This window comes from Aquarana catesbeiana, linkage group LG08, assembly GCF_042186555.1.
Source record: "Aquarana catesbeiana isolate 2022-GZ linkage group LG08, ASM4218655v1, whole genome shotgun sequence".
NCBI lineage: Eukaryota > Metazoa > Chordata > Amphibia > Anura > Ranidae > Aquarana > Aquarana catesbeiana.
Window position 1 is genome coordinate 227,830,695 of NC_133331.1, and position 17,884 is coordinate 227,848,578.

Sequence of the window (17,884 nt, forward strand, 5' to 3'; positions counted from 1 at the left end):
CTGCCTGACTGTGGTACTAATAGGATCAAAAGAACACCAGCAATTTTCTTCAGGTAGCTGTAAATACTGTAACAAGACAAGCCTGTCTGTCAGTAAGAAGATAACAGGAACGGATCTAGCTGAACACTGTGAGCAGGACGCACTGCACTAACTTGTAGCTTTAGATGAACACTGTGCAGAGGTCTCACTACGCTAACTTGTAGGTTTAACTGAACACTGTGAGGAGGACGCACAGCACTAACTTGTAGTTTTAGCTGAACACTGTGAGCAGGACGCACCGCACTAACTTCTAGGTTTAGCTGAACACTGTGAGGTGGACGCACCGCATTAACTTGTAGTTTTAGCTGAACACTTTGAGCAGGACGCACCGCACTAACTTGTGGGTTTAGCTGAACACTTTGAGCAGGACGCACCCCACTAACTTGTAGGTTTAGCTGAACACTGTGAGGTGGACGTACCCCACTAACTTGTAGTTTTAGCTGAACACTGTAAGCAGGATGCACTGCACTAACTGTAAATAGTCTAGCTGCCTGACTGTGGTACTAATAGGATCAAAAGAACACCAGCAATTTTCTTCAGGTAACTGTAAATACTGTAACAAGACAAGCCTGCCTGTCAGTAAGAAGATAACAGGAACGGATCTAGCTGAACACTGTGAGCAGGACGCACTGCACTAACTTGTAGCTTTAGATGAACACTGTGCAGAGGTCTCACTACACTAACTTGTAGGTTTAGCTGAACACTGTGAGCAGGACGCACAGCACTAACTTGTAGTTTTAGCTGAACACTGTGAGCAAGACGCACCGCACTAACTTCTAAGTTTAGCTGATCACTGTGAGGTGGACGTACCCCACTAACTTGTAGTTTTAGCTGAACACTGTGAGCAGGACGCACCGCACTAACTTCTAGGTTTAGCTGAACACTGTGAGGTGGACGTACCCCACTAACTTGTAGTTTTAGCTGAACACTGTGAGCAGGACGCACCGCACTAACTTCTAGGTTTAGCTGAACACTGTGAGGTGGACATACCCCACTAACTTGTAGTTTTAGCTGAACACTGTGAGCAGGACGCACCGCACTAACTTCTAGGTTTAGCTGAACACTGTGAGGTGGACGTACCCCACTAACTTGTAGTTTTAGCTGAACACTGTGAGCAGGACGCACTGCACTAACTGTAAATAGTCTAGCTGCCTGACTGTGGTACTAATAGGATCAAAAGAACACCAGCAATTTTCTTCAGGTAGCTGTAAATACTGTAACAAGACAAGCCTGCCTGTCAGTAAGAAGATAACAGGAACAGATCTAGCTGAACACTGTGAGCAGGACGCACTGCACTAACTTGTAGCTTTAGATATACACTGTGCAGAGGTCTCACTACACTAACTTGTAGGTTTAGCTGAACACTGTGAGGTGGACATACCCCACTAACTTGTAGTTTTAGCTGAACACTGTGAGCAGGACGCACCGCACTAACTTCTAGGTTTAGCTGAACACTGTGAGGTGGACGTACCCCACTAACTTGTAGTTTTAGCTGAACACTGTGAGCAGGACGCACTGCACTAACTGTAAATAGTCTAGCTGCCTGACTGTGGTACTAATAGGATCAAAAGAACACCAGCAATTTTCTTCAGGTAGCTGTAAATACTGTAACAAGACAAGCCTGCCTGTCAGTAAGAAGATAACAGGAACAGATCTAGCTGAACACTGTGAGCAGGACGCACTGCACTAACTTGTAGCTTTAGATGAACACTGTGCAGAGGTCTCACTACACTAACTTGTAGGTTTAGCTGAACACTGTGAGCAGGACGCACAGCACTAACTTGTAGTTTTAGCTGAACACTGTGAGCAGGACGCACCGCACTAACTTCTAGGTTTAGCTGAACACTGTGAGGTGGACGTACCCCACTAACTTGTAGTTTTAGCTGAACACTGTGAGCAGGACGCACCGCACTAACTGTAAATAGTCTAGCTACCTGACTGTGGTACTAATAGGATCAAAAGATCACCAGCAATTTTCTTCAGGTAGCTGTAAATACTGTAACAAGACAAGCCTGCCTGTCAGTAAGAAGATAACAGGAACGGATCTAGCTGAACACTGTGAGCAGGACGCACCGCACTAACTTGTAGGTTTAGCTGAACACTGTGAGGTGGACGCACCACACTAACTTGTAGTTTTAGCTGAACACTGTGAGCAGGACGCACTGCACTAACTGTAAATAGTCTAGCTGCCTGACTGTGGTATTAATAGGATCAAAGAACACCAGCAATTTTCTTCAGGTAGCTGTAAATACTGTAACAAAACAAGCCTGCCTGTCAGTAAGAAGATAACAGGAACGGATCTAGCCGAACACTGTGAGCAGGACGCACTGCACTAACTTGTAGCTTTAGATGAACACTGTGCAGAGGTCTCACTACGCTAACTTGTAGGTTTAGCTGAACACTGTGAGGAGGACGCACAGCACTAACTTGTAGTTTTAGCTGAACACTGTGAGCAGGACGCACCGCACTAACTTCTAGGTTTAGCTGAACACTGTGAGGTGGACGCACCGCACTAACTTGTAGTTTTAGCTGAACACTGTGAGCAGGACGCACCGCACTAACTTGTAGGTTTAGCTGAACACTGTGAGGTGGACGCACCACACTAACTTGTAGGTTTAGCTGAACACTGTGAGCAGGACGCACCCCACTAACTTGTAGGTCTAGCTGAACACTGTGAGCAGGACGCACCCCACTAACTTGTAGGTTTAGCAGAACACTGTGAGCAGGACGCACTGCACTAACTGTAAATAGTCTAGCTGCCTGACTGTGGTACTAATAGGATCAAAAGAACACCAGCAATTTTCTTCAGGTAGCTGTAAATACTGTAACAAGACAAGCCTGCCTGTCAGTAAGAAGATAACAGGAATGGATCTAGCTAAACTGAATACAGTGTATATATATATATGCAACACCTGGGATGCATATATATATACACAATACACTGTAAGTGCAGCTAACTGACTGACTGTTCTGCCTAATCTATCTAACTCAAATCAAATGACACTGTCTGTCTCTCTCTCTCTATCTATGAACGCCGGAACACACACTACACAGGGCCGCCGTGCAGGCGGCCTTATATAGTGTGGGGCGTGTGCCAAATCCCCTGAGCCATAATTGGCCAAAGCCTCCTTGGCTTTGGCCAATTACGGCTCTCTGTTCAGACTGTGCTGTGATTGGCCAAGCATGCGGGTCATAGTGCATGCTTGGCCAATCATCAGCCAGCAATGCACTGCGATGCCGCAGCAAATTATGGGCTGTGACGCGCCACACGAATTTGGCGCGAACGGCCCATATCGTTCGCAATTCGGCGAACGGGCGAACAGACGATGTTCGAGTCGAACATGGGTTCGACTCGAACACGAAGCTCATCCCTAATAATCACACACAGAGTGATCAACAAGTCCCCTTTGATATGTGTAATTAGATTAACAGATACCACCTTAACACCCTTTTGATGTGTAGAATGGATTTGTCCTGGAATGCCTACATCCCTAATCTGTATTCTTGCATATTAACATCAACAAGTATATGTGTAATTAGATTAACAGATACCAATGTGGCCTGTCTAGAATGGACTTGTCCTAGGATGCCTACATATAACACTATATATAAAATACATACAATATATATATATATATATATATATATATATATATATATATATATATATATATACAAACATATATATATATATATATATATATATATATATATACATATACAAAACACACTACAGCGAGGACAGAACAAAAACATTCCGTGAATCCCTCCACTTCACTGCTAACAAATTATTACACCTCAAGCAGGCTCTCTCCCAGCGTCTAAGTCAGCATTCTACAAGCCGTTGGGGGAAACCACATCGATTAGATCGCACGGTGCCACATGCGCCAATTCAATAATGAAAAAGGTGACAAAAAAGTGGCATGCTGGTGTAATAATTGTCCACGTACAAGTGGAACCCCTTTCCAAATAAGGGTGACACCAAGTCCCACACTATCTTACCAGCGCTCCCTATGTAGTCTGGGCAGTTCTCCGTCTCTACATGACTATCTCTTCCCTTGTAAACCATAAAACTATGTGTATAGCCTGTGGCCCTGTCACAGAGCTTATACATCTTGACCCTGTATCTGGCACGCTTGCTGGGAAGATACTGTTTGATAGACAAGCGGCCAGAAAACTTAATCAGGGACTCATCAACGCAGACAACTTGATCGGGAGTAAACAAGGCTGCAAAATGTTGGTTCAAGTGATTTACGAGGGGCCGAATTTTGTAGAGCCGATCAAATCCAGGGTCACCCAGAGGACGACAGAGTTCATTGTCATTGAAGTGCATGAACCGCAAGATCTACTCGTATCATGTCCTGGCCATGGAGGCAGAGAACACGGCATATGGTGAATTGGGTCAGTGGACCAATATGACTGCAACTCACTCTTTTTTTTTATGCCCATGAGGAGGGATAGGCCCAGAAAGGTCTTAAAATCGGAAACCGTAATTGGTTTCCAATCCCTGGCAAGCGTCAGCTGGGGATTAGCAGAAATTGCTTTGGTCCACAATAGATCTATATTGATCTTCGGGGAAAAACAGCGAATAAAAATCAAGTGACATAAAATCAACTGTTTCCACCTGAATTCCGGGTTGGCCAGTGAATGGAGGAAGTACGGGTGCTGCAGAAGTGGTGGGTTCCCAATTAGGATTGGCGAATGCAGCAGGAAGGGCACTATGGGCTCGACGGGCCTGTGTTTGTCTTCTTCTTGATGGCAGCGGGACACTACCTCATGCTTGCCACTTCGCCAACTTGAACTGCACTTATGGGACTCGCCACGTCACCACGTGTTACTGCAGTGCTGCATGTATGACCAGGATGTACTAGGCCGCTGGTGCTTGCCAGTTCCCCAAAAGGAATAGCGGCACTAGTACTGGCTCTCTGCTCCATACAAAGGGACCTGCGGTTCTTGCACCTCAACACAGCAGAAGAAGATCAGGGTCTGGTACGCCTGACCTTGGCAGGGATCACAACTCGTCGTCAGAGATATCTGTCAGGGTGCCATTGCTGTCTACAGGTTCATATTCTGAGCCTGAATCTGACAGATGAGTGACTTCCTCTTCACTATCTGTCATGCTCAGAAACGTGTAGGCCTCTTCACTAGTGTACCTTCAATTTGACATTTTGGTCGCTAAATTTGCTGGTACACTAGTGAGACTCACAGGTTAAAAAGCTCCTGACTGTTAGCGACTGATTCAAACGCTACCAAAAAAACTGTTAGTGTTCGCAGGGATCAGGCCTGACTCTGCAGTTATGTGTTTTGTGTTTTGTAAGTGACAGTGATCGATTGATACTGCACTTGGGTGGGCTGGGCTGGGCTGGGCGGAGGGGCTAAACGCAGATGCTAACAGGTATCTGGGCTGATCCCGCTAACACTGCATTTTTGGGAACCCTAAACTGCTGGGGAAGCTAGTATAGATCTGATCAGATCAGATATCGATCGACACTATACTACTAAGGGAGGAGTATGGTGCGTGCGAGGGTGTTAGCCCTCTGATGCTGCCTGGGATGACGCAGACCCTATCTGACGCTAAAACCTAACTTTGATCACCCGCCGGGTGATCAGGGGGTTAAACCTTTATTGGGTAAAATACGGCGGGTGCCCTGACGCTATAAAAAATAAACTAGCTAAACTGCGTCACCCGTGACACTTATACTGTGATCACAGGTGACGGGGTAATCAAGGGGTTAAACCTTTATTGGGGGGGTTAGGGGGGTCCCTAGACCTATCTGGGCCTAAGACTAATTACCCTAACACTGATTTTTGTCACTAATGACACCAGTACAGTGATCAAAAAAAAATCTGATTGCTGTACTGGGTGACACAGTGACAGGTGGTGAAGGGGTTAACGGGGGGGGGGGGTGAATTGTGTGCCTATGTGACCTGGTGTCAGTGTAGTGTTGGTACAACTCACTTTTTCGATGCTCTCTCCTCTCGGTCTGGAACGAGAATACCGACACGAGGAGAGATGACATCACTTCCCCTGTCAGTGTTTACAGTTACATGACAGGGGAAGGATCTCATTCGCCAGGAGCGATCACTAGGTCCAGGCCAGATTTCATTGTCCTGGGCCTGGGGATTGATCAGTTCCTGATCGAATCCGATCATCGCGGCCGGCGCGCTCCCCAGCCGGCCACGCGCATCACGTATACTAACATGATTTCGCATAGCCGGACCAACCTGCCGCAGTAAAACTGCGCCGGCTTGTCTGGAACTGGTTAAAAAAAGTAAACAAGTTTTGATTGGAGTTATGCTTTAAAAGGTAACTCCACTTTCGTGGGAAAAAAAATAGAAAATAAAAAAATAAATAATTTAGTATATTCAATTGCGACTCAAGTCATTGTAATTGAATGTTATTAAAAATTACCTTTCCTTTTTAATCTGCAGCTCTGCAATTTTCTGTAAGGCCCCTTTCACACGGGACGGATCCGTGTTGATCCGCCCCGTGTTTATCCGCTGCTCAGCGGGGATCGCTCCGCTTTCCCCAGCTGAGCAGGCAGATGACAGGGCGGGACCCGCACACTGTGCAGGGACCGCCCTGTCAGATCTCCGCTCTCCCCTATGGGGGATCGGAGGAACACGGACCGTCTGTCCGTGTTCCTCTGATCCGCTCTGCAGACGGATAGAAAAATAGGATTTTCTTCCGTCCGCAGAATCGGACGAGAGCGGAGGCGGACGACATTGGGTGTTAGCGGATGTACATCCGCTGACACCCGCTATCCCATAGGGATGCATGTATGTCCGTATTTCATCCGAAAACGGATGGATGAAATACGGACATACGGTCCGCATGTGTGAAAGGGGCCTAAAATGCAATGCAATATGGCAAACTGGAGGTGTTCTGTACACAGAATGTTTACAGAACGCGCCCCAGAAACATAATTTCCTGCATGTGTGATTTACTCATTTTCCCAACAGTCTACACAAGATACAAGTCAGATATCAGGCATCCCTTGCAATAAAAATTTCAATTTCAATTTTCGTGAGATACTCCCAAAAGGGGTTCACGTCTAAAGGGATGCAGACCCTGCAATTTTCCTCATTAGAGCAAGTGCAGCAGCTGATTGATAATTATGAAACTACTCCCATTACCACATGGACACAGACACAGGGATTTCTTCAGAACAACACAAGGTAGGAATCAGCAACAAAGTGTGTTAAAATCCTTGCAATGTACATATATCCCCCAGAGGGGAATGTTTTTTTCTCAACAAAAGTGAAGTTACTCTTTAAAGGAAACATCTACTGTGAAGACAATATGGGCTGCCATTGCTAACTTTCTAAATTGTTTTTTGCCTGGTTATCATGCTGGCTTCAGTAATTAAATTGTTTTGTGTGGCGGTAAAGCTGTCCAATCACTACTACATCTGTGTGATGGTGCTGCCCCCCCCCCCCCCAACCTGACCCCTTTCCTCGCCATGGGTCAGCTTTAAAAATATCCCCCTATGATTGTTATTTCTAATTGACTTCAGGACTGAGGACTAGGAGCACACACAGTTGCGCATTCCTAGGTCTCTGCTGCAAAGTTAATCAACATTCTCACGGCCTAGAGCGTTTTACATTTAAACATAAAAAATTGTATTTTAGTTATGATGGGGCTAAAAGAACACAACGCATGAAAGACAGAAGGCCAATTACAATCTTTACACCCACTGTACATCAATCCATTGGTGTCTGTATACATTCTAATTGTTGATATCACACAATCCACATTATTTCTATCTATAAATGATTACTTATGTACATATAGTCCGTTTTGATCCACTTCCAATTACACTTGCCTTGGTGACAGTAAATCATCTATACCTATTTTCTCTGAAGAAGCAGTATTTAACCACTACAATACCGGGCATTTTCACCCCCTTCCTGCCCCAGGCCCATTTTCAGCTTTCAGCGCTGTAATATTTTGAATGACAATTGCGCGGTCATGCAACACTGTACCCAAATTACATTTTTATCATTTTCTTTCCCCACGAATAGAGCTTTCTTTTGGTGGTATTTGATCACTGCTGCGGTTTTTATTTTTTGTGCTATAAACATAAAAGAGCTACAATTTTGAAAAAAAAACAATATTTTTTACTTTTTGCTATAATAAATATCCCAATTTAAAAAAAAAAAAAAAAAAAAAATATATATATATATATATATATATATACAGTATATATCTGAATTTTTTTAGTTTTAGTCATATTTTAGTCAACTAAAATCTCCAGTACATTTTAGTCGACTAAAATCTCATACATTTTAGTCAACTAAAATCTAATGGGTTTAGGTAAATTGTAATGCATTATTTAACCACTTCCCGCCCGCCCTATAGCGGATTGACGTCCGGGAAGTGGTTCTGTTATCCTGACTGGACGTCATATGATGTCCAGCAGGATAACATGCCGCAGCGCGCCCCCGTGGGCGCGCATCGCGGCGATCGGTGGAGCGGTGTGTCAGTGTGACACACCGCTACACTGATCTTGGTAAAAAGCCTCCGGCGGAGGCTCTTTACCACGTGATCAGCCGTGTCCAATCACGGCTGATCACGCTGTCAATAGGAAGAGCCGTTGATCGGCTCTTCCTCACTCGCGTCTGACAGACGCGATTAGAGGAGAGCCGATCGGCGGCTCTCCTGGCAGGGGGGGTCTGCGCTGATTGTTTATCAGCACAGCCCCCCCGCAGATCACCACACTGGACCACCAGGGATCGCCACTAGGACCACCAGGGAAGGGGCAACATGTGGATGGCCAGGTATGTACCCCATGGCCATCCACATGTGCCCAGTGTGCCAAATCTGTGCCAATCAGTGCCCACAAATGGGCACTGATTGGCACAATTATGTTGCAGTGATGCCCAGCAATGCCACCCTTAGGGGCATCACTGCAAACAAGTAATGCCATCAGTTCCACCCATCAGTGTCCATTCATGCCACCTGTCAGTGCCCATCCGTGCCCATCAGTGCCCATCTATCAGTGCCCATCCGTGCCCATCTGTGCCAACTATCAGTGCCACCCATAAGTAACCATCAATGCCACCTACGAGTGCCCATCAATGCCACCTATGAGTGCCCATCAGTGCCGCCTATGAGTGCCCATCCGTGCCACCTATGAGTGCCCATCAGTGCCGCATACCAGTGCCACCTATCAGTGCCCATCAGTGCCACCTATCAGTGCCGCCTATCAGTGCCCATCATCAGTGCCACCTCATCGGTGCCACCTCATCGGTGCCCATCAGTGCCGCCGTATCAGTGCCCGTCAGTGCAGCCATATCAGTGCCCGTCATTGAAGAAGAAGACGTACTTATTTACAAAAAGTTTTAACAGAAACAAAGAAAAACTTGTTTTTGTTCAAAATTTTCGGTCTTTTTTTATTTGTTGCGCAAAAAATAAAAACCGCAAAGGTGATCAAATACCGCCAAAAGAAAGTTCTATTTGTGGGAACAAAATGATAAAAAATTTGTTTGGGTACAGTGTAGCATGACCGCGCAATTGTCATTCAAATTGCGACAGTGCTGAAAGCTGAAAATTGGGCTGGGCGGGAAGGTGTCTAAGTGCCTGGTATTGAAGCGGTTAAACATTTCTCTAGAATTTCCAAACTAATTCTATACTGCTGGAGTAAAAAGATGTTTTTTTTTGTATTAAGGTTTAAACATGCACTACAAACACAGATTTAGCCATTGTGATACTGTATATAATGTCTTTAAAAATAAAACCAAGTTTCATAAACAAATAAAAATATTGCTTTTTGACAAACAGAAGTACTCATACTTGAAATACTTAAACAAAATACTAAAAAAAACAAAAAAACTGTAAACTCTATTGGCTGTAATGCCATTGGACATATTACCTGAATATGTTACCAACATAAAATAATAGGGAAACATAAGAAAAGCCCTTTTCTTAATTTTTTTCTCTCTCAGCAGCTTGGTAGATGCCCTTTATTTATCCTTATGCAGTAGGGCAATACATGTTTAAACTTTAATGTGCTATTATTATTATAGGCTCTGGATGGAAGCGCTGCGTAAACTATTGGCGCTATATAAATCCTGTATAATAATAATAATTGTGTTGCCGATTTAGAAATTACCAGCAGAGTAGTAACACTGACATTTTTATGTAAATTTTCAATTTAGTTTTAGTCATAGTCTTTTGACTAAAATGCCATTTGAGTTTTAGTTGTATTTTAGTCTTATGACTAGAATGTCATTTTAAGCATCAGAATTGTTTTAGTTTTGACTAAAATTTAGACTGTATATTAGTTGACTAAAATCATTTTAATTTAGTCAAAGAAAATATTTTAGTCGAAAATACTTTAGTCAACGAAATTAACACTGTCTTCCAGTTTTAGTAAAACAACCCGATTTCAAATTTGTGATTTATAACCCTTATGCCTAAGATCCTTTAAAGTGCTCTTTTAAAATGTACATGGAAGAGGCGGCACCACTGGAAATTCAGTCTCTAATTTTATTGTTGTCGTAAGACCATGATAAAAAGAACACGCAGGCGTGTTTCGGCACACAGGCCTTGTTCACAGCACATTCTAAAGTGACACACATAGCATATATATATATATATATATATATATATATATATATATATATATATATATATATGCACAAGGAAGTTCATCCCTACCAATCAGATATTATCTTCAATCAAGGTAAATGGGTAACATCTCTGTGTGTGTGTGTATAATCCCTACACTGTGCAATATACATAATTTTCTAGAAACAGACAAAAAAGCATATGTAAAATGGTTATAATGAAATCTAAAAACAGTAAAACAATTGTATCTGTAGTAAACAAATGCAAGAACAATTAAATGATAAGAGAAATAATTATTCCAGCATTATACGTATACATCTTCCTATCCTATCCACAAAGACCTTAGCTCTATTTTGGAAGCAGGGTGTAGGTTTTCCAGCAGAAGAGCCAGCACACTGGGAGATATTTTTTCTCCAAGCATGTTCCAATCGGAGGCTTATACAAAAACATGGTTATACACCACAGGCTCTTATGCTTGTGGTGTTAAGGCCTGTAGGTTTTGCACCAAACATTCTAAAAAATCAAGATGTAGTACACTCATGTTCCACAGGTAAGAGCTTTAAAGTGGGAGTCCAGCGACCAATCTTTTTTTTTTTTTTTTAGGTCATTGAGACACTTTGCTAATCCCAAAATAATACTCACAAGTTGGGTGTAATATTTCCGCCTCTGTCTGTTTTCGTACTGAAGAATAACTTTAAAAATGTGGTGCTGGCTGTTTCCATCTTGCTTGTGGGCATGTGAAGCCCACAAGCATTGATTTCCTGGATGCGATGAATGCTGTTCATTCACAGCTTGTTCACAAGCATGATCATTGTTCCCGCACTGAATCTTGGGAAGCCTGACACTAAGCCCCCAGGAGACAGTGCGGCGTCGGGGAAAGGCAATAAACACGCCTACTCCCATGGGAGGAGAGACAGGAAGTGCCACAATAAAGTACAATATAAAGGCAATTACAGCGATAAAAAATTTTTTCATGCGGCATTTGAACATCTATGCAATTAACTGAAGGGGGTAAGATTAAGTTAAAAATTTGAGTGGAACCCCGCTTTAAATTACGTGATTATACTAATTGTGGATCTACCAATGTGGTATATGTGGTGGAATGTGTATCATGCCATCTACAATATGTAGGGTGCTCTACAAGGGCACTAAGAACTAGAATAAGCGAACACTACCAAGGAGCATCTTATGAGTCAGATAAAGGTTTATAAAATGTGTCAAAACACTTCAAATATCACCATTTAGGCAATATGTCATCTTTTACATTTTATGGTTTACGAAAGGTCAAAAATTCACCTCGGGGCGGTGACACACACCGGAAGCTCCTCGAACGTGAGGTATGGTGGATCTTTAGCCTTCATACCAAATTACCACTTGGCATGAACAATAGATATGATGTTGACTTATTCCTCCGTTAGGCTGTTCCACGTAAGGACTACTCTTGTAGATTTTCTATTTATTTTCTCCCAATGAAGGAATAATTCTTTCTCTTTATCATTTAATTGCTCTTGCATTTGTTTACTACAGCTGTTAGTTCCTGAACAAGTCTAGGGCCATAGTTTGGAGACCCCTGCTCTAGAATTCACAGGTTTCAAACTGGCGGCCCTCCATCTGTTGCGGAACTACAAGTCCCATGAGGCATTGTAAGAATGACAGTTGCAAGCATAACTCTCACAGGCAGAGGCATGATGGGACTCATATTTCCTCAACAGCTGGAGGGCCACCAGTTTGACACCCCTACTCTAGATCAACTGTGGATATAGGATTGTATATTTTTTTCTCCCCTTCTATTGGTTGAACTGGATGAACTAACTTTGTAACTCTGTCAGAAGAGATTTATAATTAAATCCCTAATTTCAGAACATGATATAGGGAAACAGAATAACAAGATAACAAAGAATTTAAAAAGTAGGAAATGGATGGCAATCGGGGCACCATACATCAATTTTTAACAAATAAGAGAAGTGCTAGCAGTATACAGTAAAACCTTGGTTTGAGAGTAACTTGGTTTGAGAGTGTTTTGCAAGACAAGCTAAATTTTTAAGAAATAAGTGATGTCTTGATATACAAGTAGCGTCATGTCACAACTGAGTATAAAACTCAGGCACCTCTAAGTGTAGCAATATGGTTACATTTAATGAAGGTACAACATTTAGCAACTCGCATGGTTGATGATTAAAACAGGTGCATCTAAGTATGCAGGCATCTGGGGTAAAGCTGTCCACATAGACCATCCTACTCACCGCCATCAATGTCTTCCCTTCCACGCTGTGCTCCATGAGTGGTTCAAGCCTCGCTTTCAGATCGCTCTACTGCAGGTAGTCTTTCCGGTCACGATTGCAGACTGACAGCGATGAGAGCCGGCGGTGCGGAGGATGGTCAATGTGGACAGCTTTACCCCGGATGCCTGTGCTATGTACCTACTTTAACCATCAACCATGTGAGTTGCTAAATGTTATACCTTTATTAAATATAACCATATTGCTACACTTAGAGGCGCCTCTCTTCTCTTTTACACTCTGTATCTCCTGCTGGATTTTGCTGCTGATCCCCTTGTGGAGGCTGCCATTTATGCATGGACATTTTATGGTTACACAACCTATCACATTGCTGTAATCTTTTAATATGGACTATAAACTGAAGGACTTATGAATAAATGGTTGTGGAACAAATCATCTGAGTTTCCATTATTTCTTATGGGGAAATTCGCTTTGATATACAAGTGCTTTGGATTACAAGCATGTTTCTGGAACTAATTATGCTCGCAATCCAAGGTTTTACTGTATAATGTACAGTAAGTGAACATGTCACAAATCAGATGTAGTCCGCATCCAAATAAGCATCAGTCAAGAAGCAGAGTGCTGCATGATGGTGTACTGGGTGTCTTATTTTTTATATTAATGCTGCGTGCTGAATTTAGAGACATAAAAACACCTAATAGTGTAGTAATATATTTATCAAACAATTAAGAATTATATTTTACAATACAGATGATGTACACAAAACTGTTACTTATACTGGGCTCCTGTAATCCTCTGGCAGAAGGAGGATCAGCTCCTTCAGTGTAAAATCAAAAATCTGTGGTAAGGTTTGACCAGTTTTCTTAATTAAACTGTGCTTCTGCTGTTCTGGAAGTCAAGTATTTGGCTGTGGATCACAAAACTGGCTGCGCAGATATACAAATTATTTGGAAAGTAAAATAGGTCTTGTATTTAATTCAAGTGCATATTTACCTACTTTTGTGGATTTCATTATGTCAACCACTTACCTGCCAATGTGTTAGAAAACACCTTGCTTATTTTGTTTCCATTTAGAACAAGTGGCAGCAGTTGCTGGAGGTATAATAGGAGGAGTTCTTCTGTTGTTTCTGATTGGCTTTGGAGTCTATGTCCTACTGAAGAAGAAGTGCATTGGCCCTTCTTATGAAGAACTGTTAAACGCATCAACTCCAACACAAACAGAAATCACTGTTGTGGAACAGAGACTGTCACCATCATTGGGTTATGCCAAGGACCCAGGGTAAGATTTAACACTGTAACTCTACGGAGTATGCAAGGGATGTCATGATATTTGATTGCAAAGGGATCATTTGCAATGCCTATCCACTCTATCTATCTATCTATCTATCTATCTATCTATCTATCTATCTATCTATCTATCTATCTATCTATCTATCTATCTATATCTATCTATCCTCACTCACTGTGTGTGAGTGTGTGTATGTACTGTACATACAGGGCCTTGAAAAAGTATTCATACCCATTGAAATTTTCCACATTCTGTCATGTTACAAACAAAAACGTAAATGTATTTTATTGGGATTTTATGTTATAGACCAACACAAAGTGGCAAATAGACATGTGCATTCTTTTTCGTCCAAATGCATTTTCGTCCGAATTTCAGGTATTTTCATTATCGTTTTAACAAACGATAACGAAAGTGCAGATAATGAAAACCGAAAGATCCGACATAAACAAATGCTTTATTTTCATTTTCGTTGCGACAACAGTTCGATATAGATAGGAGATTCGACATGACGCTGACAATAACAATCTGTGTCTATCGAACCTGTGGTCGAATGTGCCTAACCTTAACTCTATTAGTCCAAGATTATTCTACATAGAGAGAAAAGATTGGACATAGAGAGAAAAGATTGGACATAGAGAGAAAAGATCGCTGCTGGAATTGCCGGTCAAGGAGAGCATTAATCAGAGAAGCAGCTAAGAGCAGCTGAGAGGCCCGTGGTAACTCTGGGGGAGCTGCAGAGATCCACAGCTCAGGTGGGAGAATCTATCATTATCATTCGTGCACTCCACAAATCTAGCCTTAAGGCCACTTCACGCTGAGGCACTGGGGCGGTAAAGCGCCGGTATTTTTAGCGGCGCTTTACCGTAGTTTTAGCGGCGTTTTTAGTCTGCTAGCAGGGTGCTTTTAACCCCCGCTAGCGGCCGAAAAAGGGTTATAAGAGCAGCTTTGCCGCCACTTTGGCGGCGCTGCCCATTGATTTCAATGGGCACAGGCGCTTTGGGAGCGGTGTATACACTGCTCCCCTAAAGCGTCTCAAAGATGCTGCTTTTAGGATTTTTTGTAGCGTCCTGCCAGCACACCGCTCCAGTGTGAAAGCACTCAGGCTTTCACATTGGAGTAACCGGAGAGGTGCTTTACAGGTGCTTTGCAGGCGCTATTTTTATCGCTATGGCATCTGTAAAGCTCCTCAGTGTGAAAGTAGCCTTATGGAAGAGTGGCAAGAACAAAACCATTGTTGAAAGAATGCCATAATAAGTCCCGTTTGCAGTTAGCGAGAAGCCATGTGAGACCAACATTTAACTTTTTGTCCTAAAAGCAAAACACTATGTGTGGCGAAAAACTAACACTGCACATCACCCTGACCACACCATGTTTCACGGTGGTGTTGTTTTCCTTCAGCAGGGACAGGGAAACTGGTCAGAGTTGATGGGAAGATGTATGGAGCTAAATACAGGCCAATCTCATGCCTCGATCAGGCTTTCCGACAACAAAACTGTGGAATTTTGTCCGAAGGGTGTTGGATCAAACTTGTCTTGCATACACACGGTCACACAAATGTTGGCCAACAATTACGAACGTAGTGATGTACTAGGCATACTACGTGGATTTTCAGCTCTTTAGTGCCACCTTTCGGGCTCCTTCTGCTAATTTCATGTTAGTAGAAGTTTGGTGAGTGTTGATTCATTTTAAAGACATACACACGGTCGGATTTTCCGCCAACAGCCTGTGATCCAACATTTCTCATCGGAAAATCCAACCGTGTGTATGAGGCATTAGAGTCTGTAAAAGACTTGAGACTGGGGCGGAGGTTCACCTTCCAGTAGGACAACAACCCTAAACATACAGCCAGAAAAACAAAGGAATGGTTTAGATCAAACCATATTCATGTGTTAGAATGGCCCAGTTAAAGCCCGGACGTAAAACCAATTGAGAATCTGTGGCAAGACTTTAAAAATTAAAGCTAGTAGAAACATACCCAAAAAGACTTGAAGCTGTAATTGCAGCAAAAGGTGGTTCTACAAAGTATTGACTCAGGGGGGCTGAATACAAATGCATGCCACACTTTTCAGATCTTTATTTGTAAAAACAAAATGAAAACTATTTATCATTTTCCTTCCACTTCACAATTATGTGCCACTTTGTGTTGGTCTATCATATACAAGTCCAATAAAATACATTTACGTTTTCGGTTGTAACATTACAAAATGTGTAAAATTTCAAGGGGTATGAATACTTTTTCAAGGCACTGCACATTGTGCAAAAGTTTTAGGCAAGTGTGAAAAAATGCTCTTAAGAATGCTTTCAGAAATTGAAGTGTTAACCTCCCTGACGGTTTTCCCCAGTGTGGCTCAGGGTTAAATTTCAGCACCATTAGCGGTAACCCTGAGCCACACTCGGGATTACATTGCAGGATCCTGGTGCAGCGTTACTTACCTTGTCCCCAGGATCCTGCCATGTCCCCCGCTGTGTCTGTGGGTTCTGTCTCCTCTGAAGGCTCTATGTGCCAGGCTTCATTCCCTGCGAGCTTCGCGACACACGGGGGCAGAGCCTGGCGGCAAATTTAAAAAAAAGTAAAAATCATAACACATACAGTACTACAGTACTGTATGAAATTATTTCACATTTCTTTTGTCCCCAGTGCTTTGTCCAATGCCCTGCATGCAGTTTTATATTATATATACTGTTCTTTCTGTCTGGAAACTGGAGATTGTCCATAGCAACCAAAAAGTGTCTCTTTACGTCAAAAGTGGCTTTAGACCAGCTAGAAAACAGCGATAGTAAATTAGAACACTTGCAGAATTGAGCGATAGTGAATTGTGGGGAAATTTATTATATTATTATTATATTATTATTTTTTTAATTATTTATATTTATTTATTATATTATAATTTATGTTTTTGTGTTTCAAACTTCATCATACCCAGGATATCTACTAGACTCTTGGTGGACAGATTTACGTGTGTTATTGTTAAGAATTACAGGCCTACAATATAAAACGCCAAATTTCTATGCAAAATAATTGTACCGCTTTCAGCACCTAAAATCCGATATAATCATACCGCCAGGGAGGTTAATAGTTTATTTTTATTAGTTAACAAAATGGAAAGTAAATAAACAGAAAATAAATCCAAATGAAATCAATACTGATGTGAACACCCTTTTGGCTTCAAAATAGCATCAATTCTTCTAGGTGACCATAAACATAAGGCTAATCCTCATTGTATACAGCACTACAGCAAAATAAAACTGTGTTCAGAAATAAATATTAAAATGTTCAATGTGAAATGTCTCTTTCCCACTTTATTTGAAACCTACAAAGTAATATGTAACTGAAACCCGTTGCCCATTTGATTAAGTGCACAGTCCACTTTTTTTGTTAACACCTTATGTGCGGACTTCAAACAAACTCCTTGAAACTTCTTATTCACCACCTACTTATGGTCTGACACTCACAGCACAGGAATACACCAAAAATGGAGACATAGATGGAGGGATGAATGGATCACTTTCCTTCTTAATGTTTCCTGATGCTCACAGATCAGTATCAGTTTGCACAGATGTTCCCAAAAGATAATATAAAAAGTACATAGCGTGATATTGTAATAAAACAAACAAAAGACCATAGTAGCCTGTCCACGTAAGGCAACCACTTGCACACAGTTTGTGAAGAAACTCAGAAAGAAACTGTTTGTGAAGAAACTGTAGGTTGTTCCACACATCTTGGAGAACTAACCACAGATCTTC

At 42.2% G+C, this 17,884-nt stretch overlaps 1 protein-coding gene across 1 annotated transcript in view; it reads left to right on the top strand.

The window, feature by feature from the left end:
- SYT15 (synaptotagmin 15) overlaps window positions 1–17,884 on the top strand; it is a 273,758-nt gene that overhangs the window by 63,434 nt on the left and 192,440 nt on the right. Inside the window, exon 2 of the mRNA XM_073595201.1 lies at window positions 13,927–14,131. Coding sequence (XP_073451302.1) covers window positions 13,927–14,131 — 205 coding nt within the window. The remainder of the gene's footprint in view (window positions 1–13,926; window positions 14,132–17,884) is intronic.